At 50.1% G+C, this 25651-nt stretch overlaps 6 protein-coding genes and 1 non-coding gene across 7 annotated transcripts; 3 read left to right on the forward strand and 4 right to left on the reverse strand.

The window, feature by feature from the left end:
• The first annotated feature begins 2112 nt into the window (after nucleotides 1-2112).
• glcA (type 1 serine/threonine-protein phosphatase catalytic subunit GLC7) lies at nucleotides 2113-3549 on the forward strand. Its single transcript, XM_040843416.1, has 4 exons — nucleotides 2113-2339; nucleotides 2406-2807; nucleotides 2965-3264; nucleotides 3336-3549. Exons 1-4 carry the CDS (start codon nucleotides 2163-2165, stop codon nucleotides 3429-3431), a joined length of 975 nt encoding a protein of 324 aa, XP_040706186.1. The 5' UTR covers nucleotides 2113-2162; the 3' UTR covers nucleotides 3432-3549.
• Nucleotides 3550-5148: 1599 nt separating this feature from the next.
• Nucleotides 5149-6280, reverse strand: sar1 (Arf family GTPase SAR1; the record flags this gene model as incomplete). Its single annotated transcript, XM_040841341.1, has 6 exons — nucleotides 5149-5189; nucleotides 5263-5562; nucleotides 5652-5717; nucleotides 5806-5845; nucleotides 5965-6068; nucleotides 6262-6280. 6 exons carry the CDS (start codon nucleotides 6278-6280, stop codon nucleotides 5149-5151), a joined length of 570 nt encoding a protein of 189 aa, XP_040706187.1.
• A 656-nt stretch (nucleotides 6281-6936) lies between these two features.
• Nucleotides 6937-9321, reverse strand: ASPSYDRAFT_640521 (uncharacterized protein). Its single transcript, XM_040850267.1, has one exon. It carries the CDS (start codon nucleotides 9161-9163, stop codon nucleotides 6983-6985), a length of 2181 nt encoding a protein of 726 aa, XP_040706188.1. The 5' UTR covers nucleotides 9164-9321; the 3' UTR covers nucleotides 6937-6982.
• Nucleotides 9322-13292: 3971 nt separating this feature from the next.
• Nucleotides 13293-14192, forward strand: ASPSYDRAFT_28023 (uncharacterized protein; the record flags this gene model as incomplete). Its single annotated transcript, XM_040844466.1, has 3 exons — nucleotides 13293-13513; nucleotides 13571-13770; nucleotides 13873-14192. 3 exons carry the CDS (start codon nucleotides 13293-13295, stop codon nucleotides 14190-14192), a joined length of 741 nt encoding a protein of 246 aa, XP_040706189.1.
• A 4014-nt stretch (nucleotides 14193-18206) lies between these two features.
• On the reverse strand, nucleotides 18207-21250 carry sha1 (putative calmodulin-binding protein Sha1; the record flags this gene model as incomplete). The annotated part of the gene is made up of 2 exons (XM_040849009.1): nucleotides 18207-18598; nucleotides 18646-21250. The coding sequence occupies 2 exons, from the start codon at nucleotides 21248-21250 to the stop codon at nucleotides 18207-18209; spliced, it is 2997 nt and encodes a 998-aa protein (XP_040706190.1).
• A 494-nt stretch (nucleotides 21251-21744) lies between these two features.
• ASPSYDRAFT_t43 lies at nucleotides 21745-21848 on the reverse strand. The gene has a single exon. It is a non-coding gene; the product is annotated as a tRNA-Tyr (tRNA).
• Nucleotides 21849-22632: 784 nt separating this feature from the next.
• Nucleotides 22633-25127, forward strand: ASPSYDRAFT_640555 (vezatin family protein). The gene is made up of 4 exons (XM_040850268.1): nucleotides 22633-23020; nucleotides 23082-23281; nucleotides 23341-23822; nucleotides 23881-25127. Exons 1-4 carry the CDS (start codon nucleotides 22972-22974, stop codon nucleotides 24998-25000), a joined length of 1851 nt encoding a protein of 616 aa, XP_040706191.1. The 5' UTR covers nucleotides 22633-22971; the 3' UTR covers nucleotides 25001-25127.
• Nucleotides 25128-25651: the final 524 nt, after the last annotated feature.

The raw sequence follows: 25651 nt of genomic DNA on the forward strand, positions 1-25651 counted from the left end.
TTCTGATTGATGGATCGGACAATGAACCGCCATTCAACGGAGAAATCTTTAGACAAAAGTTTCCTTTCTGCTTTGACTCGTTCTCAAGTTGTCGGCCGGTTTCATTTCCGCAATAATCGACTATACGAAACATATACGGCAATAACTTGTTGAACCGCATTGTTCATGGCGTTTATGTGGTCTCTCGAGGTCGTGGGCTGGATGTCTGAACCTTTTAATGTTCTTTTTCTTACGCCATATCCTCCTCCCTTACCTATCGATTTGACTTCTTCAGAGAGGCGTTTCTTCACTTCACTACATACGGCACCCTCCACTTACCGTGGGAACCGTTGTGTGAGGCCTCATTCTAGAGTGCTTGTATTTTATTGGCAAAGGAATTTCGGAGTCGACGGCGTTCTTGGGACGATCTGTGCTTTTTTGTTTTCCTTTTGAGATTCCTGCCTGTTCGTTGAAGTTTTGGGATCGGTATACCTCGATTTGCCTGGTTTGTTTTGCTTCCCTCCATCCCTCTATTAATGATTACGTGACGAGGACCTGATGCATGCCGAGATGCCATTGATTTGAGCTATTGTTGCAGGATTGTAAAACTTTTTTGTTGTTCTGGGCGGATTTTTTTGTCTTTCACGCTTTCGGTTCCCGGCAAAGACTCGTGACGAATTTCGGAATTAATGGGCATGGGATGTTATGATGAGCCAGCTTCAGCTTCAATTCTGGCAAGGTGTTGAGTTTGCAGCTAGTTGAATGCAATGCGCGAAGTGCGCTGCGTCATCTACGAACTGGAGAGTAAGGAGTAGCTGTAGTCGAAATTGACGGGTACCCAGGTAAGTGCGCTCCTTGCAGTTGGCCCAGCATCGTGAATGGTAGTATGAATTCCAATTGTGATAGTGTCCAGTGTTGTTCACGGCTTATGATAAGAGTACGTAGAAGCGGCGTAGAGTAGGCGGTTAACCAACCATGGTTGGGCACAGTTGTTGTTGAGCGGATATTGATTGTAATTATGACGAATCGATACGCGTACATTATTTATAGAACCGGGATTGTGGCTGACCGCTTTGCATTTAAGCCAATTACCGCCCTGGCAGCCCTCGACGGGTAATCTAGCGGTAATGCAATACGACTGCGCGGTTTGTTGTTTTCCTGGCGGCGGCAGGTTTTTCGAGATTTCCTCAGCTGAAATCATTTCGTCCGCCGCGCAGCAAGATCCAAGTCTCCTCCAACCGGACTGGCCAACTTTGCTCGCATCTTGCTTCGGTCGCTTCTCTGGTGAGCTTGAATCTTCTCCTCCGCCATCCTCCTATCCCTGACGTCTTCTGCTGCTCAGAACTGCCTGCCCGTGCAACTGCTCGCTATTTCTGGTCGGCAAACACCGATCCCTTGATTGCCCATCCTCCATCCCCTTCCACTTGCTGTACTTGTTTCCTCCACTCGCGCCACCAGCGTCTTGCCGATAGAAGTTTGCCTAAGGAGCTTTCCAGCATCGCTGCAGCCCGAATCTCAGTCTTCTGGACATCTCTGCTTTGACTTCACCTCACGTCGCTTTCCCCTTTTCTCGGCAACACAAATCTTTCCCTTGCTTAGTACCGCTTTTTGCTCCCTTTCCCGACGACCGACCGAGTCCTTCCAAGACCTCTTCGATTTCGTCGTTCCGGAGCCGCATCAACTTGTCTATTCACGCGCTTCCTCATCAACTGGGCTCTCGACTTATCGCATCTCGCACAGTCCTCGACCTCTTCAACCCTCCCCCTCATCCTCACTCCAAGGCCAAAGGGCCTCCTGCCGCCCTCTCGACGTCGACTACACCAGATTCTGTTTGGTAAGCAAATTTCGTTGCCCCCCTCTCCTATCGCTATCATCCCTCAAAACATCGACGAAATTTTTTTTTCCTGGGCGCATCCAGCACGCGTCTTCTTGGTCTACTTTTCTATTCTTACCCCTCCATCATTGTTTTTGGATCGTTAAAAGGCCGTTTCTAACATTCGTCCTCGCTCTGACAGTCCATAGGCGCCGCGTCATCCATCGTACACTGAACCGACTACTCAAGCCATCCTTTTTACCTCCCTTCTTTTCTCGTCGCGGGACGCTTGTTTAATTACCTTTCTCTTCTCCTTGTCTTTTTTTTTATCGCTTTCGGTCGCTTTCGTCCCTCGCTACTTTAACACGTCATGGCTGATCAGGACGTGGATCTGGATTCTATCATTGACAGACTGCTGGAGGTGAGGGGCAGCCGGCCTGGAAAGCAAGTCCAACTTTTGGAATCGGAAATCCGCTATCTTTGCACAAAAGCGCGGGAAATTTTCATCTCCCAGCCTATCCTGCTTGAGTTGGAGGCACCTATCAAGGTCAGTGCTCTTTACACCTATCGGATCCTGGATGCTTGACCTGAGGGCTGATAAAAGACTCGATAGATTTGCGGTGATATCCACGGTCAATACTACGATCTTCTGCGCCTTTTCGAATACGGCGGCTTCCCACCAGAGGCCAACTACCTCTTCCTCGGAGACTACGTTGACCGCGGAAAGCAATCACTCGAGACAATCTGTCTTCTCCTTGCCTACAAGATCAAATACCCCGAAAACTTTTTCATCCTGCGTGGAAACCACGAGTGCGCGTCTATCAACCGTATCTACGGTTTCTACGACGAGTGCAAGCGGAGGTATAACATTAAACTATGGAAGACATTCACAGACTGCTTTAACTGCCTACCTATCGCCGCTATCATTGATGAGAAGATTTTCACCATGCACGGTGGTCTGAGTCCTGACCTTAACTCCATGGAACAGATCCGTCGTGTCATGCGTCCCACTGATGTGAGTTTCACATTCTGTTTATCCCATATCCCGTTCCTTGGCCCCCCGGTCAGATATAGAGAATCCCGTGTCAGTCGGGTCTTCAGCATAGATGCGTCCAGACAATACTCTGCCGGGCTCCACAAAGCTCAAGGCTTTGATTTGCTGACTGATATAGATTCCTGACTGCGGTCTCCTCTGTGACCTCTTGTGGTCCGATCCTGACAAAGATATTACCGGCTGGAGCGAGAATGACCGAGGTGTTTCCTTTACGTTCGGGCCAGACGTCGTATCGCGATTCCTACAGAAGCATGATATGGATCTGATATGTCGTGCACACCAAGTCGTTGAAGATGGTTACGAATTCTTTTCAAAGAGACAACTAGTCACACTATTCAGTGCGCCGAACTACTGTGGAGAGTTCGACAATGCTGGTGCAATGATGAGTGTAGACGAGAGTTTATTGTGCTCTTTCCAGGTACGTTCTTTTTAAAAATTCCAAAAACTGCACTGGTGGACTCAATGGCTGACTTTTTTTCCTTTCTACAGATTCTGAAACCAGCAGAGAAGAAACAAAAGTACGTTTACGGGGCAATGAGCTCAGGCCGACCCATCACTCCTCCGCGAAAGCAAAAGAAGAAGTAAGCATACGAGCTTTTCCATGTGCAGCAGGTTCGGGCGGAGATAGAAACGTCATATATCCACGTTATGTCGGTACACGAGACTCAGCATTCCCATGACATCGATGTCCTTTGCGCTAGACGATCGGAAGTAACGAATTGTTCCAACCTCCCGAGATAACTTATACGACATGCAGAGAATCGTCACAATTTCCTCCCCGCATCCCCTCCAGCGACTTCGACTTGATTATCCGCGCGCCGATCCTATTATATTTCTGTACGGAAGGTACTTTGTGCTCCCAATAGGGATTGGTGGTTCATCTCCATTTTCTGGCTCTCTATTTTTTCCCTTTCTTTTTTCCTTCCTCGCCTTCTGTTTATTTTCTACCTCTTTCTCGTTATTCTCCTCAATATCATTTACCTCTCGTTTCTGAAATTCGTTTGGCAGAAGGGAGGGAAAGCGACGGCTGCATCTGGTGTTCTTCTCGATCCGTGTTATTTCTGCTCCTCTTTGTCTCGTGTCTTATGTTTTCCGCTTTTTTTTTATCTTCCCGCTTTCTAAAATCCTCCTGTGAGTGTAATGCCAAACAGATAAGCAAGCAAACGACACACCGTCTCGTGTCTTTGGAATGTGTACCAAGATTTTATACCACGCTCAGTCCTCTCTTTTCCACCATCAATACGCAATACGCACCAACCCAACCAGCCCTCCATTACCTAGCCTATCAGTCCGTCCATTGAGGGTAATTTCTCACACGACGCCACAAGATACGAAAACTACTTACTACTATTGCTATTGCTTATTCCCATCCATCTGATTTTCGATTCGAGATACACTCGACTTCTCTATCTCTGCCTGGATTCTAGACCAAACACACAGTTAGACTATTATCTAGGTGAGGTGAATTTTCGATTCATATTCCCCGGCTCACCACAGCGCAGCACAGCACACTGCACTAGATAGGCTATTCTAGACCCAAGACCATTGCTTTAGCGTATAGTATAATAAGCTTTTTTTTTTTTGTTTCATAATACAGATTGGTTTTCTAGATCCGGTCCAATAATCCAATTTGAGTCTCTAGGTAGCCTTGGCGGGTGGATGCAACAGCTTGAATTCACTGTATGGTTGGGTGGGTAAATAGGAATGAATACCCTTAGGTATTGGATTATATCTACTTTAGCTTGAGGTCTACACTATGTTTACAAAATATACAACTAGCTAGTACGGTCACGAGACCCTAACTTGACTGGACTGGACTACTCTACTAGTGTCCGACATCTCGGACCGCGTGCTCGTACGTCAGAATCACGTCAAACAGTCAGGGATCGATGATTCCAGAAAACTAATTAGATTAGATATGGAGAGCGAGTCTTGTAGTTTAGTTTTAGCGTGAGCAGAAGGTTATAAGTAGATGAGCAGAAGCAGAAGCGGCTGGCTGGCTAAATTGAATTCATTGAAATGTATTGATTGTTGTCCAGGATAGAAACCGGAACCGGAACGGAATGGAAGCGACAAGACATGTATGGATTGTTGTAACTGGTCCATTCATTTCGCGAGGTGATTCATGAGATATCAAGATTGATGGGAGTGTCCCGAGTGTGGGAAGTAGTTGGAGGGGGCTTGTTAGATAAATGGGTATGAGTGTTCATGGTGACGGGATATATGTTGGTCTCCCACGGCCACGCGTGGTATGGCGGGGAGGGAGAAGACGGGTTTACTGGGTGATTGGTAGGTAGCTAGTTTAGACATATTGAGACAACCACCTGATACCCTCGCCGTATCCTAGATAGAGCGAATGTTAGCGCCGTTCGCAACTGCCACGGTCAAACGTGGAGATAAAAAACATTGGGCTCACCTTGTCTCATAACAACACTGCACATGAACACTTCGATGGGTCGGATCCCCTCAAGAGGCACCTTGCCCTTACCCGTCGTCTGGTACAGACCAAGCTGGTGTCGAAGCTCATCCTCGCTCACAGCATCGGGGTGGTCAATCTTGTTTCCGAGGACAAGGAAGGGGACCTTGGACAGCTCCTCGATGGCGAGAAGGGAGTCAAGCTCGACCTTGGACTCGGGGAATCGCTCGTGGTCCTTTGCGTCGACGAGGAAAACAATTCCGCTAACTTCAGGGAAGTAGTCCCTCCAGAGACGGCGGGCTATATAGTTACACGAATTAGAAATGCGCTATTAATATCCCGCCGATCGAACCGGGGTTGCGGGTGGTATGACTGGGGACAGGACTCACCCTGCTGGTGACCACCAAGGTCGAAGGTGGTGAATCGGTTGTTTCCAATGACGAGTTCCTCGGATGCTGCACAGGTTCAAGTTAGTACCCAGGTAGTCACGATATGCTCCCAACTGTTGTTTATGGAGCTCTGCCTTAGGTCAAAATAACGTACTCGGGTGGGCGGTAGGAGAAAGGATCGCAACGCGGTCGTTCTGAATTGATAGTGCATCTCCGTCAGCTTCCGGCTCTCTTCCATGATTCACTTGATGGAGAGTTTAATTCCTCCGCTGGCAGTATCCCATAATTACCGTCAGGTATGACCTGAACATACCTTCAACATGTGCAAGAGAGTCGTTTTCCCAGCATTGTCGAGACCCAGGAACAGGAGCTTGGCATGTTTGTTGAGCAAGCCAAGGGACGCCAGGACGTCGTAAACTATTTCAAAAAAGACATCAGACGATCAGTAACCCAGTATAAATCAGCGCAGCGTGGAGAGCGGAGAGCAGAAAGCAAAAATAAACCCAAATGGGGAGCGTTTGCAGTTGAGGAAAGGGCTGAGGTCAGGCCAGGTTTCGACATGAAGGAGGGGACCCAGACAGAAGATGACAAAAAACAGCAAGCTACTTACACCAGTTGATGATCCACATGCTGAAAACAGATCAAATGCTCGTCCGAGAGTCCTGCGGGATGTGAAATTGTATGGGAAATTGCGGTTTATAGTTGTCTGTGCTTGGGCTCGCAAGCGAAAAGAAGATTGCGGTGGCCGGCCAAGTGACGTTGAAGTGACTGGTCGCTTGCTTTCGCGCTTAACCGAGCGCTTAACCCGACCCAGCGGCGGCTGTTCAGTCACTTCTTTCGGCATTTCACAAGCTCCAAGTCTACTGTCCTATCTACTACTAGTTAGGTATTCCCAAAGAGTCACCCAAAATCGGTTCAATAAAATGTTAATTTGATTTATTTCATTTTCTCTTGAATCAGCCTTCCAGCTATGTACCCAGGTTCTACAGTCTCAAAGCCAACGCAAGGGGTATACTACTCCGTATGAACCGCCTTAATGCAAAAAAGAAAAGTAAAAAACGCATCAAGCTCCCGAAGACAGAAAGTCATACACTAAAGGCGGTAGAGGTAAAAATGAAAAGAATGGGCATAATATGTATAGAGAAACAAAAAAAGCGATCGTCCTGTAAATGCAGAGACAGTGACCTTCCCAAAGCCAAAAGAAAAAGAAAAGGTAAAGAAAGGCGTGGGACACGTTAATAGATGCAGTGTAGTGGGACACTCGTGGGAAGAGACACCCAAGTATATACAAGAAGTAGTGAATGATTTTCTCTTCCAACCCGAGGAAGTGTCTAAACAGAAAGAACAAGCTGTGTGCTTTCACCGACGCCAAAGGCTCTCGTCCTCTCAGCAACTTCGAGGCCGAGCTCCTTCATGCGTTCAGCGCCTTTCCCGGGGATGGGCCGCCGCTCCATCTGCTCCTTGGCAGCTTTGCGACAGTGCTGGCGCCAGAACTTCTCTTTTCTCTTCTGACGCTTCTTTTCAAGACCCTCGACAATATCAACTGGTCCTCGGGTGTAAGTATCACGAGTACGTGATGAATCGCGCTCATGCGACTCTTGGATAGGGAGAATGCCGGACCACTGGTGTGAATTCTGCGAGGCGAAGAACGGATTGGGTGTGCGAGGCAAAGACTTTGTCCGAGTCAGTGTGGGGCGCTGGACCAGCTCGCTAATGTTCAGACCATGCTTCAAGGTGGGTGCTCCATTCTTCGGCCGCTCATCCTTTCCAGACGATCTGAGCTTGATGGGAGGTGGCGGCGAGCGAAGGCGCTTGGGAGACGCTTTACCGTGTCGACGAGGCGGTGGTGAAATCATCCGTTTCGGCGAGGGGTGCGGAGAAGGCTTCCGGGATTGTTCGCCTCCAGATCGTCCACGAGGCCCGTCATCAGGGAGAGAGGCGTTCACCTCATCTTCCTCGGCATCGTCATCTTCGATGTCCGAAGTAGGGAAGCTCGGGTCGATGTCCTGGGGAATAACAACTTGTTTGGAAAGACGACGCTGCTCAAGGCAAGATTTGTAGGCGGCTTCCAACGGTCGGTCCTCATCCAGTGTTCCACATACAAAATCGGTGCTGTCAGGCAAATCGGGAGTTCCAAGACGCATTCTGGGGATCTTGATTGGCCGACCAGCACTCTGCCCAGCGAGGGCCGGAGGCCAGTTTCGACGTGGGTAATCTTCAGTCATCGAGTCAAAAGACATTGCTGAGTCCCTGCGGCTGAAGGCAAAGCGAGGAGGTTCGAGAGGACTGGTGGCAGCGGTCGTACTACCGGGGGCCCAGAATTCGTACTCGGACGCTCCGTCACTGTCGTCGGAATCCGCAAAGCCCGCTTCGTTGTCAGACTCGTTTCCATCATCCTCATCAGATGAGAAGTCATGCAGGGTAGAAGAGTCGTCAGGAAGATCGGCGTCATCGTCCTCTTCGTCCAAAGCCTCTTCTTCCGCCTCCTCAGCAAGCTTCCTGATGGCATTCTCCTTTCTCATGCAGTCGTTCAAGGTGATTTTCTCTTTGTAGTCCGAGGTCCTGTTGACCCACTCGGCGTCCTCTTCGAAAGAACTTCCAAACTCGTGAAATCGTGTCGCCTCCGAGTCTTCGAATTTTCCCAAACCTTTCATTGGGACTCCTCTCTGGTCAGAGGGCACCTTAAGCTCCTGGGGAGCGGGCTTCTGCTCATGGGGAATGGTGATTGTCGGAGATGCTTTCTTTTCGGGGGACGCCTTGCGTGCGAAGGGGGCAGGAGATCCACGAGGGCGATTCCGTAGGGAACTTCCCCGAACGGGAGATCGTTCCCGTTTGGACTCGGGATCTCTTGCAGGGCACACAAATGTGAGTGTTGTCTTCCGTTTTGGCTCGGTTGGGGTCGGCTCATTGTCTTTGGCGGGAGGCTCCCTGCGTGGCGTTTGCACCGGCGGCTTCTGTTCTTCCGTTTTTCGCCCACACGCAAAGCTGATGCACCTCTTACGCCCAAGATTTGCTTCAATGGCGGACTCACCAGCATCACCAGCACCGGCTTCCTTGCCGCTGTTGTGGGTCACCAGGGGAGGTCTGGAGGGCATCTGAGACGGTAGTGGCGGGCTGGAAGTATGAGATAATGACGGGCTTGTTAAGCCACCATCGCTCGTCAACTCAGCAGTTGAGATTCCGCTGATGTTGCCATACGAATATTGGCGGTAGAATGTCTGTTCATGGGAGGAGGTAGGTTGGTCGGTTGGGCTGCCAACGGGGCTGCTTTTGAGAGCACGCGTGAGGAGGGATTCCTTTCGATCAGTCATGCTGGTCGGGGACTTCACGTAGACGACGCCATCGTCCATGGTCGGGGGATTATCAAGGAACCGGTGATCCGGGGGTTCGTCCATATCCTCAGCCACGTCGTTCGCCCCGTCCGCATGCTTGGGCTGGTGTGATGAAAGGAACATTTTGAAGAGGTGATGCACCGATGAGAAGGGTCGTTCACCGCGGAGGAAGTGTACCATCGTTTCCGAGGTTGAGGGACGATCATCGAGAGGTAGCGAAAGCAAGGTCAAGGTGAGATCGGTGTGTCCGGTTATGGATGGTAGTGGGCAGTAGTCACTCGACGACGTATAGGAAGGACGACAATGGAAGAACGAGAGTACAGTAGCTCTCGAGATCGATCAATAGTAATCGATCGGATGGTCGTCAGAAAATGAGGCCCCAAAGAGGACGAGAGGGATCATAATATAAAACACATAGTGGAGGGAGGTATAGGCGAATATGGGAAAAGGCAGGTCGCAGATAAGCAGGGCGGCTGCAGCCAAGAACAAAAGGAATTCACGCCTTCTTCGAAAAGTGGCAGCTCCAGGAGCGCCAGAAGAAGACGCGCCTTGTGAGACTGAAAAGCAAAGGTGAGTTGGCAGGGTGAAGAAGATCGGGTTCGATGGAGAGAGGAAGAAGGAATGCAGACAAGCAGATCGGGAAAAAGTAATAATAAGGGACGGCGACGAGGGACAGAGGGGGGTTTGGTGGTGGTGTGGATTCTGCAAAGCTAAAAATTAAAAATTAAAAACTATTAAAAAAAATAATTTTTTCTTTCTGGAATTCCATTATTATTTCTTATTTTCAATGGTATGGTAACTTGGTCAGGACGCCGTAATCAGCGCCGCCGTATTATCACAGTAAATGGCACATCTGATCGCCACCAAGACCCCCGATCCCTGCGGGTAATCTTGGTATTGATTGGTATTGAATATTACCTCTGGGCGCTTGATCCAATCAGCCCCGCCAACCAGCAGGCCAAGCCCCACTGGCTTGAGCCAAACCCGAACGATGCATGCATTTGCTCTCAATCGGTTCCTGGCACTGCGCGTCTGTCAGTCTGTCTCGAGTTTGGCGAGGGTCTGGATGAAACAGGGATCAAAAGCACAGCTGGGAGAAAGAAGTCTTGCGGGATCGATAATAATGGGATGCTTTGGGAGTGAAGTTCTCTCAGGATCATCTGCCGAGAGAAAGGCTGCCAGTGGTTCTGACCAAGTCACCACTCACCACGGCCACTCCCGGAAATCTCTTTACTATGAGGGATTATTTCAGTCACCAAGACAGACACCTCCTCGGCGCTCTTGGGTGAAAGAAGTGTTGAATAATCTGTCACGGCTCCTAACAGGGAAACACTTTCTCGAGTTTCAAACTGATTCAGCCGCGAGCATTCTTCTCGGCTGTTGAAGGGGTCTTCTAGAAGTCTGTCTCCGTCCGGTCCGTCCCCGTCCAACAACGAAGGGGGTTCTCGAACTTCGATGCTGAGGAATGTTACACAGATCTGGGTGCCAATTAAAAAATGAAGCATCTCCGCGCATGAGCTGTGCTTCTCCAAATTTGCCCCCACGACAAGGCCCAAGTCGACAACAGAAGGCATCCAGAGGGCGGCGGCACGAGCTGGTGCCGTTGTTGCCATCCGTGCGCTGTCCCCAGTCCATACGAGGATAACCCGCTGGAGGATTTTCAACCGCTCAAGTCACCTGCACGTAATTACATTACGCCCTACCCGGCATTCAGATCCGACGAGAACTGGACGGCCTCGAGGCTGACTCTCCCCAGTCTTCACGCATTTCTCCGATTTCTCCGCATAAGGCTCACCTGAATGTCTTCTCTTGCCATTATTATTGCCAAACTCTGGGTGGCGATGGAAATGTATGGGCATCGACACGTGTGAGAGACTGAGAATTGAAGGGCAAAGTCAAAGAGCGAACTGTGCCTGGGACGGCGGTGGGTAACTTACCAGGAGAATCATGGCTGGGGCCCCTCCCGTCAACGGGCTCCATCCACCCAGCATCCATTCCAAACCAGCGAGTCTCCAACGCGATGGGGACCGTCGTGTTGTCGCAAAACGCGGCGCTCTGCGCGCTTCACGCCAGGCCCCTCACCCGAAATTGTTATTAACAGATAGCCCCCCTCTATCGCTTAATCTCGCTCAATATTAATAAGAGCACTTGTATTGGTTGCCATACACTTCCGTCAATCACTCTGCTGAGCTTCCCTTTCCAGCAGGAGCTCGATGGACCGGGCTAGGCCGGAAATGGCATCTCTGACGTATTTTTGAGGCACACTCGCTGTTACCACTGTTCGCTACTCGCTAGTCTATACATGTGCCGCTTGGAGGGGTCGTAGTATTCAATATTCACTGTTCGCTATGGCGTTAAAGTGCGAGGGCTCGCGATGACCACGGCTCACCGCTGCTACCGTGTCTCAGCTCATGACGCCGTCGAGTCCATCAAGTCCGACTGAAACAATCGCACGGAAAAATGACGGTGCCAATGCGACCAGACGCGGCACACGATGGAACCATCCGTGCAGTCTGAGACTCATGAGAGCCATGGATTCAGTAGCAACCACCGATGCGACGATTGACAGGCGCTCAACGTGGTTCAATTGCGTCCTTCGCTTCGTCTCCTCGATCGCGCTCTGGTTACATCCATGTACACCTACCTCATCGATGCACGATCTCGCGGTCAAGACTCCAACTCTAAGCAGCCAGGACGCCGACAGCGGCGAAGCTTCGTGGCAGCAGCGCCCAACGAAGATCGTACTGGAGCTCTTCTGACCGGCAAGCCTGAAGCAGCAGTAATTTCCCCCACACCAGATGCAAGATTCGGGGGAAAGCCGAACAGATGCAGCCTTGAGTGGCCCTTGACTCTTGAAGCCTTCAGCCTTGAATCTTGATTCAGACCCCCCGATGATCGGTCAACGCATCGCTCTAAAAACAAAAAGCGGGGTGCCATCAAGCAGCATCGAACTCACCGACATCGAACAGCTTTCGCGTGCCTTGGATCTTTGATTCCCTGGTCAAGCTTCACGAGGTTCAGGGATTCCCCCACTCCGAAACCATTAAAGCGACCTCATTCGATGCGGCTATTTGTTTTTCTCGCGTTCCCAGCAATCAGGATTCAGTTGATAATACCAAGCATCCTGCCAGCTGGAATTGGGATCGGTTACGAGCTGACTGCAGCTTGGAAGGATGCTCTGGCGATTGAGCACGAGACACGAGCAGGCACCCAGCTTGCTACGAATGAGGCGAGTCAAACAAGCGGACGATATATTTCTGACCATTAATACTCCGCTATCAAAGGGATCTCTTCGTCCGCTCTATATCCGTGACCACGGAAAAGCATCCCTGGATGTCGTCAATGTTTCACAAAGTCGTTCTCCGCACTCCCATTATTCCTTCTATTAAGCTTGTCCACGATGGGAAGTTGTACAATACGACTACGCTATGCACGAGGCGTTCGCGCGCTGCAAAAAAAACGAGGCGCCAGCCATGTGGTTCTAAGGAGCACGTCCTCTTGCCCGAACTTTCAAAGTTCAAGTTAGAATTTCTCCGTCATCATCTCGGGCTCTCGTAGGATAATAGAATCGATTTGTCACCGCAAGATTGCCTGACGCGAAGCGGGCAACGTATGCCATCAAGACGAGCACTCCAAGACTCCCATCGCAGCCCCTCTTCCCGTCTTTTGATGGGGCCCATGCATAAAACCAACACTTTAATGCTTGGGTGGAGGCTATGAATTGTCGCTCTTGGAGGGGCAGGCTGGCTAAATTTGGAGACGACCAGGGTATCTACAGTCTTCATGCCGTTACAAAGGCTGGGCTCCGGCGCGAAGTCTCAAGATATCCTCATCCACAGCTCTCGTTGACTTGATCACCCACCGTTGGCAACAAGCATGTAAGAATCACCATGAAAATCAATGCAGATGATCCAAGTTTATCTCAAGTGACTTGAGGTGATGATGGGACTTTGTACTCTGATTGGTGGTGAAGAGTTGTTGCGAGGGCCCGACGAGCTTTGTATGAGGCATTTTGGGGGCAGATCCCCACAGCGCACGGGACAGCGCTCGTTCTCTTGGATTTGCGCCGGTCTCTTGTTCGACTGCAGGATCATCCCAAAGCGGTAAGCCAGCGACAAACTGACACTACTATCTCTGGAACAATAGAAACTTCGGTACCTTCGAGCTGCGTCTTTGACCCGTGCGTTTGGGTTTGGCTCAAAGGATAAAGAGATGAGAAACGGAAACAGATGGCGAAAGAAGGCTCCAGCTACTACCCCTCATTGTCGCATCACCCCATTGAAATCGTCGAAAATCCGTCCAAACTGCCATGGAGGCAAACTCGACCTCGTCCTCGGTTGAAGAACAGTTCAGCCTCTTAGATTTCGGATTGAAGCACGGACACGCGCGGTTGCCGCCTCAGCATATGCGCCTCCGTTTTGCCTGTTTCACTGGGAGAACGATCAAACATACACCATCGATCATGCCCGATGACCGGGGACAGCGACACCAAGAGCTACCGGTGGTATTGAGAATACCATACCTGATACTGTCTGTCACAAAACGCGGAGAAATATGGCTGGGATAGCTCTCTGCTGTGTAACACAGCCGCACTGCCCAGCCCGCCCTGATCCTTGCGTTCGCCATTCTTGTCTGGTTTATGCTTATGGAGCAAGAGAGGCGGAATTCCCACCCCGTCTATACAATCGTGATCATCAACTGGCATAACCAACACGGATATACTCCTCACAGAAACTTCGCTGAGGTCCGCCCAAGTATGCGCACATCGGAGTTTGAGGAATACAGGGGTATGCCCAGGCAGCTCCAGACCGTGGCAGTTACACCATCGTGGTTCTGCTGGAATGCCGGGGAGCAAGTTGCGCGCATACAATTGATCTCATGATCTACAGAGCACAACTCAGGGGGGCCGATCGGTGATACAGCCAAGATTTCCGCCAAGATACGTGCCAAGGACATTCAGTATGCGCTTCCGTATCCAAGTCGGGCTGAGGCGTCTAATTGGAGTGCTCCTCTTGAAGTGACATCCCTTTTGACTATGTCGCTTCACCTACCCACCCCTTGCTCCCGCCAGTTTGAGACAAGCACGGCGTTTCATACCACAACAGCGCTTGGCAACGCCCTGATGAAGAAAGGAGTATCTCGGCAGTTAATTGAGTATGTGACCTTGCCTGTGCAACGGCGCATCCGTGATGCTATGCCAAGAAGATAGGAATTCGTGAGCGGCGGCTGTGGACAGGGGGATTGCGACTGTAACTGCGCCTCGATGACGATGACGACCGACTACTGCCTACGGTGATGGCGACGCTGATGATGTGGTTGTATGTCGACGCTGATGCTGATGTCAACTTGAAGTGGCCAAGATACTCCGGGCTCACGGCAGAATGTCCGCTGGCCTCTTTCCCTTGGTGCAGACAACAGAGTAGTGGTTTCAGCGTGTACTTTCCACCCTCCTTGCCTGTTCAATGTTACCCAAGCTCACAGTCCACAAAATACACGCCAAGCGCGGTGCCAAGAGCTACTCGAAATCCCTCAGCGCAAATCTTCGCCCGGAGTTTCACGAATTTGAGCGAAAGTGAGGCATGAGGATGTCCGGAGGCAAATTCTGCCAAGCTGACAGTCAAATATTATCGGTTTTGCGGAGTCCATATGAAGAAACGATGCGTTCTTGTCGCAACTGTTGGCGGCAGATCGCCGTCGATCATCTTCCCTTAGTGGTGCATAAACACCACCTAAACAGACTTGGCGATACAATGTTCGCTGACTGCGTCTTGGACGCTCGACGACTATTCGTCCTTGTCAATTTGTCCAGCGGCAGGAAAGCCTGGCTCTGAATCTCGTCTGCCGAGACATGAGTCTGAGGATTGCTGATAAAAAAGAAAAAGGAAAAAGAGGAAGGGGAAAAAAAAAAAAAAAAAAATTGGACGATGAACTACGGCGGGTCCTCCAATCTCCAGATATCGATTTGGTGCGGGTCAGTAATCTTCATACCTTCGGTTCTTTCGGCCCCAGATCCACGGGAGACTGAGTAGTCGACGGCACAATTCGAGATCCAGGGTCCCAACTGCCGTACGTACTCGCCTAGTCGGGGTACCTGCCCGTGGGACAAAACTTCAAATTCAGACTTCGTGCTATGGTCATTGCTTCGCCCAGGCAACTCCGAAGAATCTTCCCTTGCTCAAGTTAAACCGGATTGACGTGGCTGGTTCGCAATCATCTCTTGGCACTCTCCGCTCATCTCATCCAAGCCACCGGTCAGACGTTGACAGACAACCGAATTCTTGGTGTTGTAACAGCGATCAAGCCGCAGGCACCAGGATAGTAACTAATAAGATTCAATAACCCAAGAAAGATATGGATGGTGCGCTCGGCACGGGACGGAACTATGCCAAGCTTCTACAATTGCTGCTTTCGATGTTGACTGATGATCCTTGCAGGACCCCCTGACCAGTCCCCCTGGCTTTTCTTATCTGGGCTATTTGTGTTCACTAACACGTTGACTAATTCTAAGCAGAGCTTGAGATAAGTAATGACGGTTGGCGAGCCTGTGGTCTTGGCGTGGTATGCCGTGACGGCGGCCTAGACTTTGATACGCATTGCGGTCTTACTGTGAATGAACGGTGACTGCGAGGGTGTGGTGTCCGTCCAGTAAGGAACATGGCGCAAGACAACATCACCTGCTCGTTCAATCGACATATAGCAGGCTAAACTATACAGTACGTCCCGGGCAGTCGACGGATCGTTACATCAGCTAGCAGGCACTGTATCCCCACAAGGGCCATGGGTAAGGATTCAGTAGTGTCCTACGCTTATCAATATTCAATTTACTATCCTTAACTCGACTCCCTTGGGTAGAAGCCCGATTATTTCCGCTGTCAATGCCAGCCAATTAGGTCTTATGACCAAACGGTTGGTACTCAGTACTACTAAATATCGTCTCCAACGCCCTGAAGATGATATCTCACCTTCGATAATCAAAAATATACATCGGTTGATATCCAATGCATGGAAATAATGAAACCTTCCAACCCATTCCATTACTTTCAATGGCCCATTGGTCAGTAAACATGAAGTACCTGATACACCGGTCAAACTGCACTTTAATGATACGGCTCAACGAAACAAGATCGAAGGCCTAACCTGGGTTTGATACATAGATGCGACAATGGCGGCGAACATCATGAGGTCGCAACCATCTATCAGACCGAAGCACGACTCAATCAAGCAGATGAAACAATACAGCGGCGCTTCTAGAATACTCCCAGGGATAATAAAATTTGTTGAAACAGCAATGAGCAACCCACCCCATATATTACACACAGCCCTAACTAACGCCTTTCTCCATCACATCACAGCTCATCGAGACTACCAGCCTATACTGTTGCATCACTTTGCACCGAGCCCACCATGTCAAAACAGTACAGGGGACCGAAACGTTCCGGGGATCTCGCATATCCAGCGGCTATACCCCGAGAGCTCTATATGTCATGTGTCATACACCAGCATCCGACCGGCAGGGCAAATACAAAGTCCCATGTCCTAGTTTACACTCCAAATTACAACTAGGCTTACGTACTACCGTATCGTCTACGCCCGATCGATCAGCCAGGCATGTGCGCAAGAGAAACTTGGGGCAACGGAACGGGGTGCAGCGCGCCAAGCAAGACCCTGCTTGCCTGCCTGCCTGCCTGCCTAGATTCGAATTTCCCCGAGAAATAGCACGAAAATACACCAGCCGCGGGTGTATCTACCCAACGAGGGTCGGAATTGAGTCATGCCAACCCTACTTTTACGGAATATGAATGCGTGCAGGCGGGCCAGTTCTCGTACTCCAACAGTACCAGGTGCTTGGCCAGCTTGGCCGGGCATTCTCCGACGTGGACTTGGCGGAACAATATGATGATATAAGGTAATAGTATGCTAATGGTAATCTCATATTACGGTAAATGCGCACTTTTGTAAGCGCGTTACTTAGTTACTCTTACTTACTCACCCCGTACTCTGTATTGCGACAACTGTGGACACTGAAACTGGTAATGGACTGAGTGAGTATGACACCAACTACCTACATACAGTATGACTGGAGAACCGACGATGACACCCAGCCTTACACAACGGAAACAATCAATCAGAGCGTCTGAAAATAACACCAATTTCCTCGTCCGGAATCCCACTCTTTCGGTGTACTTGGGCCGCCTGGCTGGGCATGACACATGGGCATCATCGCCTCCATCACTCGCTCACCGTCTCAATCCGATGATGTCATCTGTACCTAACCATCCAGCACCGACCTACCATGAACCAACCAGCCACTCAACCCGACAAGGAACCCGTCATCAACGGCCGATATGGGTTACCTGCTTCGGTACTCACTTTCGAATTTTCTACTGGCTCCTCGTCGTTTGTCCAACGAATCCTGTAAAAGGCACCAACCAGTCTTACCCGCGTTTTCTTCGCTTCGGGCACTAACGGTGGCAATGCTAGGTAGAACCGTAGAACTAAATATTGCTTATGCTATCTAAATATACTCCCCAATCAGCACCAATAATGCATCAAATTTACTCCCGCTACTTAAGGAGTTTGCGGGTATGCAGTAAGGCGGTTTGCGTCAGATATACTGGAGACTATTCTCTTTGCTGCGCCGAGGAAGGCTTGATCCTGATCCATTATGCGGGTACCTAGCGCCCGATAGACATGTAGACACTAGTAGATACATAATAATAGTATGCCTACGGATATCTACTCCGTCCACCATAGGGGCAGTGTATAGCGCTGCGTCAACCTGGAGAGGTGCGGATTATGACGGGGGGCAATGCATGATCTGAAACGTGTCTGGGGACGAGTCGGGGTTCAAATCTCTCAAAGTCGGGGCTGGGGTGACTACGTATACCCTTGTCGGGGTCGTCGACTCTGTGCTCCTATTGAAGACCGCAGATGGGCCCTAATGTTCAATGACGGCAGTGTGGGGGAGTGCTGCTGCCACCGGGCCCAGCTCATCTTGATCTATAAGCAAGGTAGACAGGAAGGATCAAAATACGAGTAACCGCACCAGTTGTTCGGTCTGTTTCATGTCTGCAGGGCACTCTCGAGTAACAAAAGGAAAGAAGTATGGAATGAGAGTATCAAGTCAGGCAAAAGAAATAAACGCCACGAATGCAAAATGAATGTCAATACCCAGCCAATGCACCCATCAGACACATACAAAACAAAAAAGCTATTGGAGTATTTAATTCCCGCAACGCAGGGGGATCTTGGTAGATTTCCTGCCCTGTATCCTCGTTTTCGTCATCATTTTTGTCATGGGGATCGTTGATGCAGTCGCTCTTCTTCTCCGTCTGGTCTTGTTGAGTCTCCACCAATGCACGATGACACCCTTCGCCCAGATGATCTGATCCCGGGTCTGCACGACTGCTGCGCATTGCCGCGCAACGTCCTTTGCCATTATCCGTTTCTGGATCTCTCGGTGGTTGAGGACGCGTCGCCATGCGTTTTGGAGTACCAGCGTTGCGCGAACACGCTTAGCAACTGGGAGGAGCCTGGAGCAAAGGAACGCGACGGCACCGGTTGAGGAAGTGGAGTTGAGAATGCTAGGTTTGGAGCTCGGGGAGACAATGTTGACTGTAACTGTTAGCTATAGCTCGTTTTGGTGCGGAGGGCGGACTCACTGAATTGTGTACTGCACCCTAGAATCCGTAGACGATCTTCTAGGGTAATTTTGCTTTGTGTTGACGCTGAGTCCTGTCTGGCGGCCAGAATGTAACTTTCGTATTCATCCAAGATACACTCGTAGACAGCGCCATCCGCTAGGTTCGAATTGAGGTTTTCGGGATCTAGGCCTCTCAGCTGGGTCACAAGAGAGGCCCATTGCTTGAGAAGCACAGGGGGCTCATCGGTTTCAGTGTGTTCAAGCGTTGCCCCTGGGTTTCCGGGTTCGTTTGGCAGTATAACCCTCTTCTTCAACTGGTTGATTTCCTCTCTCAAATCATTAATATCAAGCAACCCAGACAGACCCCAATTGCTAACAAGGCCCCATAATAGTGCAATTGTCTTTTCACGATGCCCATCGACGATGTCTGCAGCGCGGACGTTGTCGACAAGCTGTCTACCCTCATCCGTAGAGGCAAACGCATCCAGGGCGGTTTTCACGTTGAACACTTTCACTGCGCGGCCCAGGCAGGGGAACTTCAGTTGTCGGGAAAGTGGCCAGTGGCAGTCATCTAAGGACGTTGAGGGATAAAGAAGCAATTCCACGACCCTGGTCAGTCTCACACCATCTCTCAGGTCAACAGCAAGATTAGATATCTCGTACTCATACTCTTCGAGTGGGTGCTGCTCGTAGGTTAACTGGCAGTCAATTTGTGCAACCGCTTTGCCAACATCTCCACATGAAGGTAGTAAAAACCGACTCAATGCCTGGAGCACCGCAAGAGAAGACTTATAGGGCGATGAGGGAAGGAACAGACAACGAGAAAATGACGTCTCCGAGCATTCCCTAGCCTTATCCAAAAGAATGACGAGCATAATGCTGCGGTGAACAGTTCGGCGATACGCAGCAGCCAAAGTCTCGCGGTCGCTCGAGCTGAAGTCGCTGCGATTCCGATCCATGTCCTGATTCTGCACAAGGAATGCGTCCAAGAAATTTTCAAGTCGTCTCGTCAAACCTTTCTCTTTCTGTGAGGAAGCTCCATCCTTTGATATCTTGAAATTGCTTGAACTTATCTGGGTAACTGGGATTACCCTCCCAATGACTGTCTCCAGTGCAGCCCTAAGTGCATTCGGCTCGTAAGTCTGAAGCCAAATATCGATAAACCTGCGCTTCATCCCCAAGTCCTGCCGGAGTCGACTATTTTTGAGGACGATATTTTGGGGTATTGATAGGGCACCATACATCAGTGACGCCTGAAGCCTTTTGTAAAGATTGGTGAAATAAGCTCCCTGATAAAGCAGGAGGAACTCGTGTCGCAGTATGGCAGGCTCATCCGGATCAGGGCTTTCTGTGTTTCCAAAAAGTCCATTGATCAACTGGGTCAATATCACTTCCTGGTGTGAAAGCCAATCGTCATCGTACATTGCAGGGTTCGTAATAGCTCCTGAAGACAGTGGATACTGATGGTTGAGACGTTTCAGATTATTTCGTTCGGTTGGGTTCATTACCGATCTTGAAGACTTCAAGGACTTCGACAAGGTAGATCGCCTTGTAACTGGGTCCTTGGTCCCAGTATCCAGCGATTGCGTCTTCTCAGTGATATTTGTAACTGATTTCTGGAGGGAGACGTGGCTAGCGACCTTCTTTACGGGTTTATTGACCGTTCTCGCTGCAAGAGGCTTGGTAGAGCCATTTGCACCAGGGAGTATGCCCGGCCCATCTCTTACCGACTTTGATTGACCCAATTTATCGCCTGCGCCCTTACCCTGTGTAATCGGTGAGGGCTTCTTTCCGTTGACCTCAATCCGCGCCATTCCAGGGGGTATATTCTCCTTGCCGCCATTTCGCCCTGGTATGTCAGACATAACCGCCGGTTCTTGAGCGATCTTCGAGCTTGGTTGCAGAGCAGCACGACAGGGAGACGACGCAGCGAGCTGTTTCGCTTGTTTTTTCCTCGCGATCTGAGATTCGAGGCTGCCGACCTGGGTATTCTCTGAAGTATAATTTTCGAGCTTGTTAGACTTCAGCGGGCTAAAAAGACCCATGAACACACTAGCCACCGTTGTGTCTTCAGGGGGTATATAGACAGTGTTTCGTCGTACGTCCTTCTTTAACGCATCTTTGACAATGACCTCGTCTGCCTTCCCACTGATTCGCTTGAGGAGGTCATTATTCTTCTGGGCGTTCGGCCCCGTGCTTCGCTTTTTAGGCTCAATCTCATCCCTCTGCTGTGAATGTTTCAGTGGGCTAGGAGCAAAGCTGACTCTAGGACGAAACCTTTGTGCTGGCTGTGCAAGCAGGGATGATTTGCGAGTCGTGGTACTGATAGCCGGTTTGAGGTCTCTCTTCGGTCTAACCGCTGGCTGTGCAGGTTTCTCATCCTGGTCGCTATGTATGGTGAAGGATGTATTGGCCTTCGCTCGTCGTTTCGGTTTGGCTCTGGTTAGAATTGGAGGTCGGATTTCGGTTGTGAACTCGAGGTTCCTCGTGTCATCGTAATCTCCGAGGCCATCGTCCCACAGGCTGTCGAATGGGTCACTTCCGTTGCCGCTTTCTTCGCTGGCTCTGGAACTTCTCGACCGTGGGGGACAAGGTGTTCCAACTTCTTGCAATAAGCTGGACATTTTCTGATCGATCTGGCATGTGTGGTCGAACTTTGTCGGTCCGCGACAGCCAGATGCTGAAATAATGCCGAATGGAAGGCAAAGAGCAAAGTGGGCCGATTTGGCTTAATACACAAATATGTAACGTATGTTCGAGGAATCGTATCTATGCGAAGTACAGTGGATGGATTTAGAATTGAGACAAACAGTGGAAAATATAGTTTGTCAACTGCTACCCAAAATTGAGGTTCAATCGTCTGCCCGCAGCGAGACAAGACGCGGTGTTGACGGTTTGGCTGCGCGACTGGTTGCACGGGGCAACCAGTATACATGAGACATAACCTTCACTGATTCGATGAATTATTCCGCGCTCCTGCACAAACAAGTTGGCTGCCGGTTGGGACAGCGCAGGCCGTTCCTATTGTATGGTAAATGCTGATACAATCTTCAGGGGCTAAAAACTCACACCTATGGGTATTCGGGAGGTCAAAAAAGAAAAGGAAAAAAGATATAACTCCCCCGAGCCGGAATCGAGCCGGCGACCTTTCGGTTACAAAGAGGTACTGTTGCACCACGTGATATTACAGCCGAACGCCATATCCAACTAGACCATCGGGGGTTGTTATGATTACCGGGCAATTATTTGCAGTGAAAAAGGCAATAAACGACAAGTTGATGAACACCAGTTTGTTATTCTTCACTGGCGGGTTGAATCCTTATCAATCGTTATGACCATGTTTTCTTCCGAAGGACGGGCATGACCCCCTCGTCCTTGCGGTTCGATACATGCGAGTAAAATTACTCTGCCCATAGAAGGACGATTAAATTGACAGATCCTGGTCCCTTCGACACTCCAGCCGTGCGAAAAGGAGGCATGGTTACAAACTATATATATTCCTGCAGAGGTGTTCTCTTCGAGATACAGCCTCACTTTTGTCCTGGTAGCAAGGGGACTATTGACAGTCAACCCGACCCCTGGAGAGTCCGAGTTTCCCCTGCTCTGCGTGTCAAACTGAAACAAACCTTATACCTGGATCCGAGGGACTCTGTTACGAACACCTGAAGATCAGACACGGCTGTTGGGACCTCGGCCCACCACGGAGGGGAAGACATCACGAGAGTACCTGGCCAAACAAACATCAACACTGACGATTGTTATCATAAATCCTGCGTTTTCCGTGGTTCTGCTCTGGATGCTCGGGTCGGGGTATCTACTGTCTAGAGATTAATAGTGGGGCGAGTCGCCCAGTCGTTGAGCCGTTACTCTTACCAGCAGTAGCTCCGGCCAGGCCGTTGAAGACCTGTGATCCCACCACTGATTCACTCTCCCTTTCCCCAGACACGCCGCCAGCCGGCCAACTGATCTCCAACGTGGCACGCTGCATTAAGTTCTGTCCTGCATATTCACCAGCCAGTGTAATTTGCACACTGCAGCTTCTGATCCTGCTTGAAATAACATCCCTATTTTTGCCCGCATAGTCACCGAGCCTCCTCGCTTGATTCCCTTAATTTCGGCATCTGCTCCTTTCTGGTAGTCAGTAGCGTCTCGTTCAGGAGTTCAAAGAGATGGCCCTGAAGTAGCACGTTGCTTTCAATAGTTATTCCCCAAGATACAACTCCGCCTCACGTCACCCGTCGCCTCTACCACGTACTGCATACCGCCTGCTCGTTTAACGCAAGTCCGCTCCGAAGCCACCAGGACGCCTCCCCCGTTGACGAAACACACGGAATGAGCACAAGTCATGGAAGCTCTGGTTTATGAGAATTCGCCCCTGGCCGAATATCTACGAGGTTAGTTTGTTGTTTGCCAATCGTTTTCGAACTGAATGGGATTGACGTTGGGGTGTTTCAGGAGAAGGTGAACACGACCCAGACTGGACCGTTAAAGAGCCTGAGAACGGAGACGACTTATCTGATTCGACCACCGCCGACTTCGCTCCCCGAGGAGCGTCGAAATTCCAGACGCGTATACGAAACAAACTCCCCAAGCCCCTGAACCTCAAAGCCTCACGACAAACTGCTGCATTGGGACGGCTATACGATGTCTGCGCTGTATGTTTACATGCAAACAATATACCGTGAAGAGTATAGACGCTAATGATGACGTTTAGTCGGTCCTGAATGCGCGTCTTGGCCGGAATGACAATGAGAGGTTCCTGGAACAATTTGGTTATGTGATTGTTGCCTCGCAGCTATTGAACGAACATAGTGCCCCCTCCTACACATCTGCCAATGACGTTCTGTCCAATACGGCCCCAACGGACCTCCCTGCAATATCTACGACGTTCGGCCTACAAGGTGCGTTCGTGACGGCTTCGACCTCATTCTCGATTGCCTGGTTATTACACTGGAGCCGACCTCGGACGGGGACGAGCATCAATCCTCGAAAGGTGGGCGTCTTATTAGTGCTAGTCCCAGTGCTGGGGGTGTTGTTTTATGCCTTCGCAAGACGTCAATGGCTTAAGTACCTCCGACATCAAGCTGTCGATGCAGCTGCCCATTTAATTGGCAACGCCCAGGGATTTGATTCTGCGGCGTCGGCATCTGTAGTGTTTATACAAGAGGTTGAACTAGTGTCAAGAGGTTACCGCATGCAAGTATCCCCCATAGACATAACACCAGGTGAAAGTAATGTACTAACTTGCCAATAGAAGTACACCACTGCCACCGATAAGTAGACTTGAAGACCAGACTCAGGTCCGACGGTGCCTGAGACTTCGTCGCACCGTATCGGAATGCTTCTATTCCATGCTAGGCCAATATATCCAGGCGCAGCATACACTAGAACCATTAACAGACAGCTCCAACCTTGCCAAATATTACGACATTTATGACATTTCACCAGAAGAACTGGCGGAGATTGAAACCGCGTTTGGTGATCGAGAAACAGAAGACCAGTTTTCCCTACGCGGTCTTCGAACACTTTTTGGACGGCTATATCTCGTCAGAAAGAGCATTCTTTGCTGTCTTTTGGCTCTCGGAGCAGACGGAGGCGGCTCCGATATTACGAGATGGAGCACGGCAGTTGAACAGATGCGAAACCTGACAGCACTAACTGGCGACAGCATGCAAAGGATGACCCATATTCTCAACGAAGAAGATAGTACGGCCGATGCTATTCCGCCATCGCCACTCCCAACGGCTTCTCCGGGCAAGGAACGCCTCCGTTCCCAGTTTCGGAAATTGAACTCGCTTTCGCAGGGGATTCGTGCCCTTCACGCAAAGATGCACATTTTCAAGGAAGCATCTACAAGTGATTTAGATCGTACTGACACCAGTGAGCTAGAGGCATCGCTCTTGGCTCAGTATGAATCCATCGGAACAGATATCAAGAGCTTACTACAAGAATGGGAAGCCGGCAAGGCTAGTCTCACGAGTCTGGACAAGGAGTCCAATACCGCTCGCTCACGGCCGCCCAGTGGACTTTTCCCCTTATCACCTACACCTAGTTTGGGAGGCACTACCGCGGTAGAAGGTAGTCCATCCGACGCGCTGAAAGCCTTGAATGGCGAGAGCCGGCCAGTCTCGGGTATAAACTACAACATTGACGACGCCGAAGAGATATTTGAGGCTGTCGCCCTTCCGGCGCGAAAGAACAAGAGGCAGTCCCTGACGCGAGAAGAGCGCATTGCGCGGGTAAAAGAAGATCGTGCTAAACAGGCTGCTGCGAGAGACCGGACAGACGCCAATACTCACATGCTGAAAGAGCTCGAAATGGTGATCAAGCAGCGACCTCGAACCATACAATCGAAACGGGTCACAAGTCTCTGAACAACGCCCGGCTTTCGTCGCACGAAGCCGGTTGGTTTACTTTTCGCTTTACTTCTGCATATACCTTGACTCAGAACTGTTCCGTCGCTCGTTCCCAACTCGTGATTGATACCCAGACCGTATAGATTTGGCTGGAGCCTGGCGTTAAGGGTATTTCTTATATTTATTTCTTTCTCACTTGTCTGGCACATTTTGTTACTCGGGTTGGATACTTTGGATTTCGTTTGTAAAATACCTTATCCATTGTACCTTATTATTTTTTGGATCTCGGGCGTTTTGCTGTGGGAAAACGGAATGGCAGGTTTCCTTGGTTCACGATAACTGTTACCTCAGTATATACCATCAATAAACAATTGTTTAATACTGAACGCTCTCTTTTTCCAAAGCGACCACCTCCCAGCCTTTGTTCTGAGGCTGGAGCTTGGACACGCTGCCACCGAACTAAGCCCAATTTGGTCTAATTAACACGACGCGAGCCTTACACGACCCACCAGAACGCGAACATCTCTCTGGCCTTGACATTTCTCTCCTCCAGCTCTTTCACCACTCAATTCTCTCCCATATTACTTGTGAGTTCCTAACAGCAGTCTCTTGTTTCCATTAAACGGATCTGACAATCCTTTCGTCTATCCAGAATTAATTGATCTCCGC

Source organism: Aspergillus sydowii (assembly GCF_001890705.1).
Source record: "Aspergillus sydowii CBS 593.65 unplaced genomic scaffold ASPSYscaffold_2, whole genome shotgun sequence".
Classification (NCBI taxonomy): domain Eukaryota; kingdom Fungi; phylum Ascomycota; class Eurotiomycetes; order Eurotiales; family Aspergillaceae; genus Aspergillus; species Aspergillus sydowii.

What these genes read in the sequence shown, in the direction of transcription:
- glcA (XM_040843416.1), top strand. Translation starts at nt 2,163, where the DNA reads ATGGCTGATCAGGACGTGGATCTGGATTCTATCATTGACAGACTGCTG. An exon ending in AGTTGGAGGCACCTATCAAG is followed by an intron (nt 2,340 to 2,405) that starts GTCAGTGCTCTT and finishes AAGACTCGATAG; the next exon opens with ATTTGCGGTGATATCCACGG. An exon ending in GTGTCATGCGTCCCACTGAT is followed by an intron (nt 2,808 to 2,964) that starts GTGAGTTTCACA and finishes TGACTGATATAG; the next exon opens with ATTCCTGACTGCGGTCTCCT.
- ASPSYDRAFT_640521 (XM_040850267.1), bottom strand. Translation starts at nt 9,163, where the DNA reads ATGGTACACTTCCTCCGCGGTGAACGACCCTTCTCATCGGTGCATCAC.
- ASPSYDRAFT_640555 (XM_040850268.1), top strand. Translation starts at nt 22,972, where the DNA reads ATGGAAGCTCTGGTTTATGAGAATTCGCCCCTGGCCGAATATCTACGA. An exon ending in CCTGGCCGAATATCTACGAG is followed by an intron (nt 23,021 to 23,081) that starts GTTAGTTTGTTG and finishes GGGGTGTTTCAG; the next exon opens with GAGAAGGTGAACACGACCCA. An exon ending in GGCTATACGATGTCTGCGCT is followed by an intron (nt 23,282 to 23,340) that starts GTATGTTTACAT and finishes GATGACGTTTAG; the next exon opens with TCGGTCCTGAATGCGCGTCT.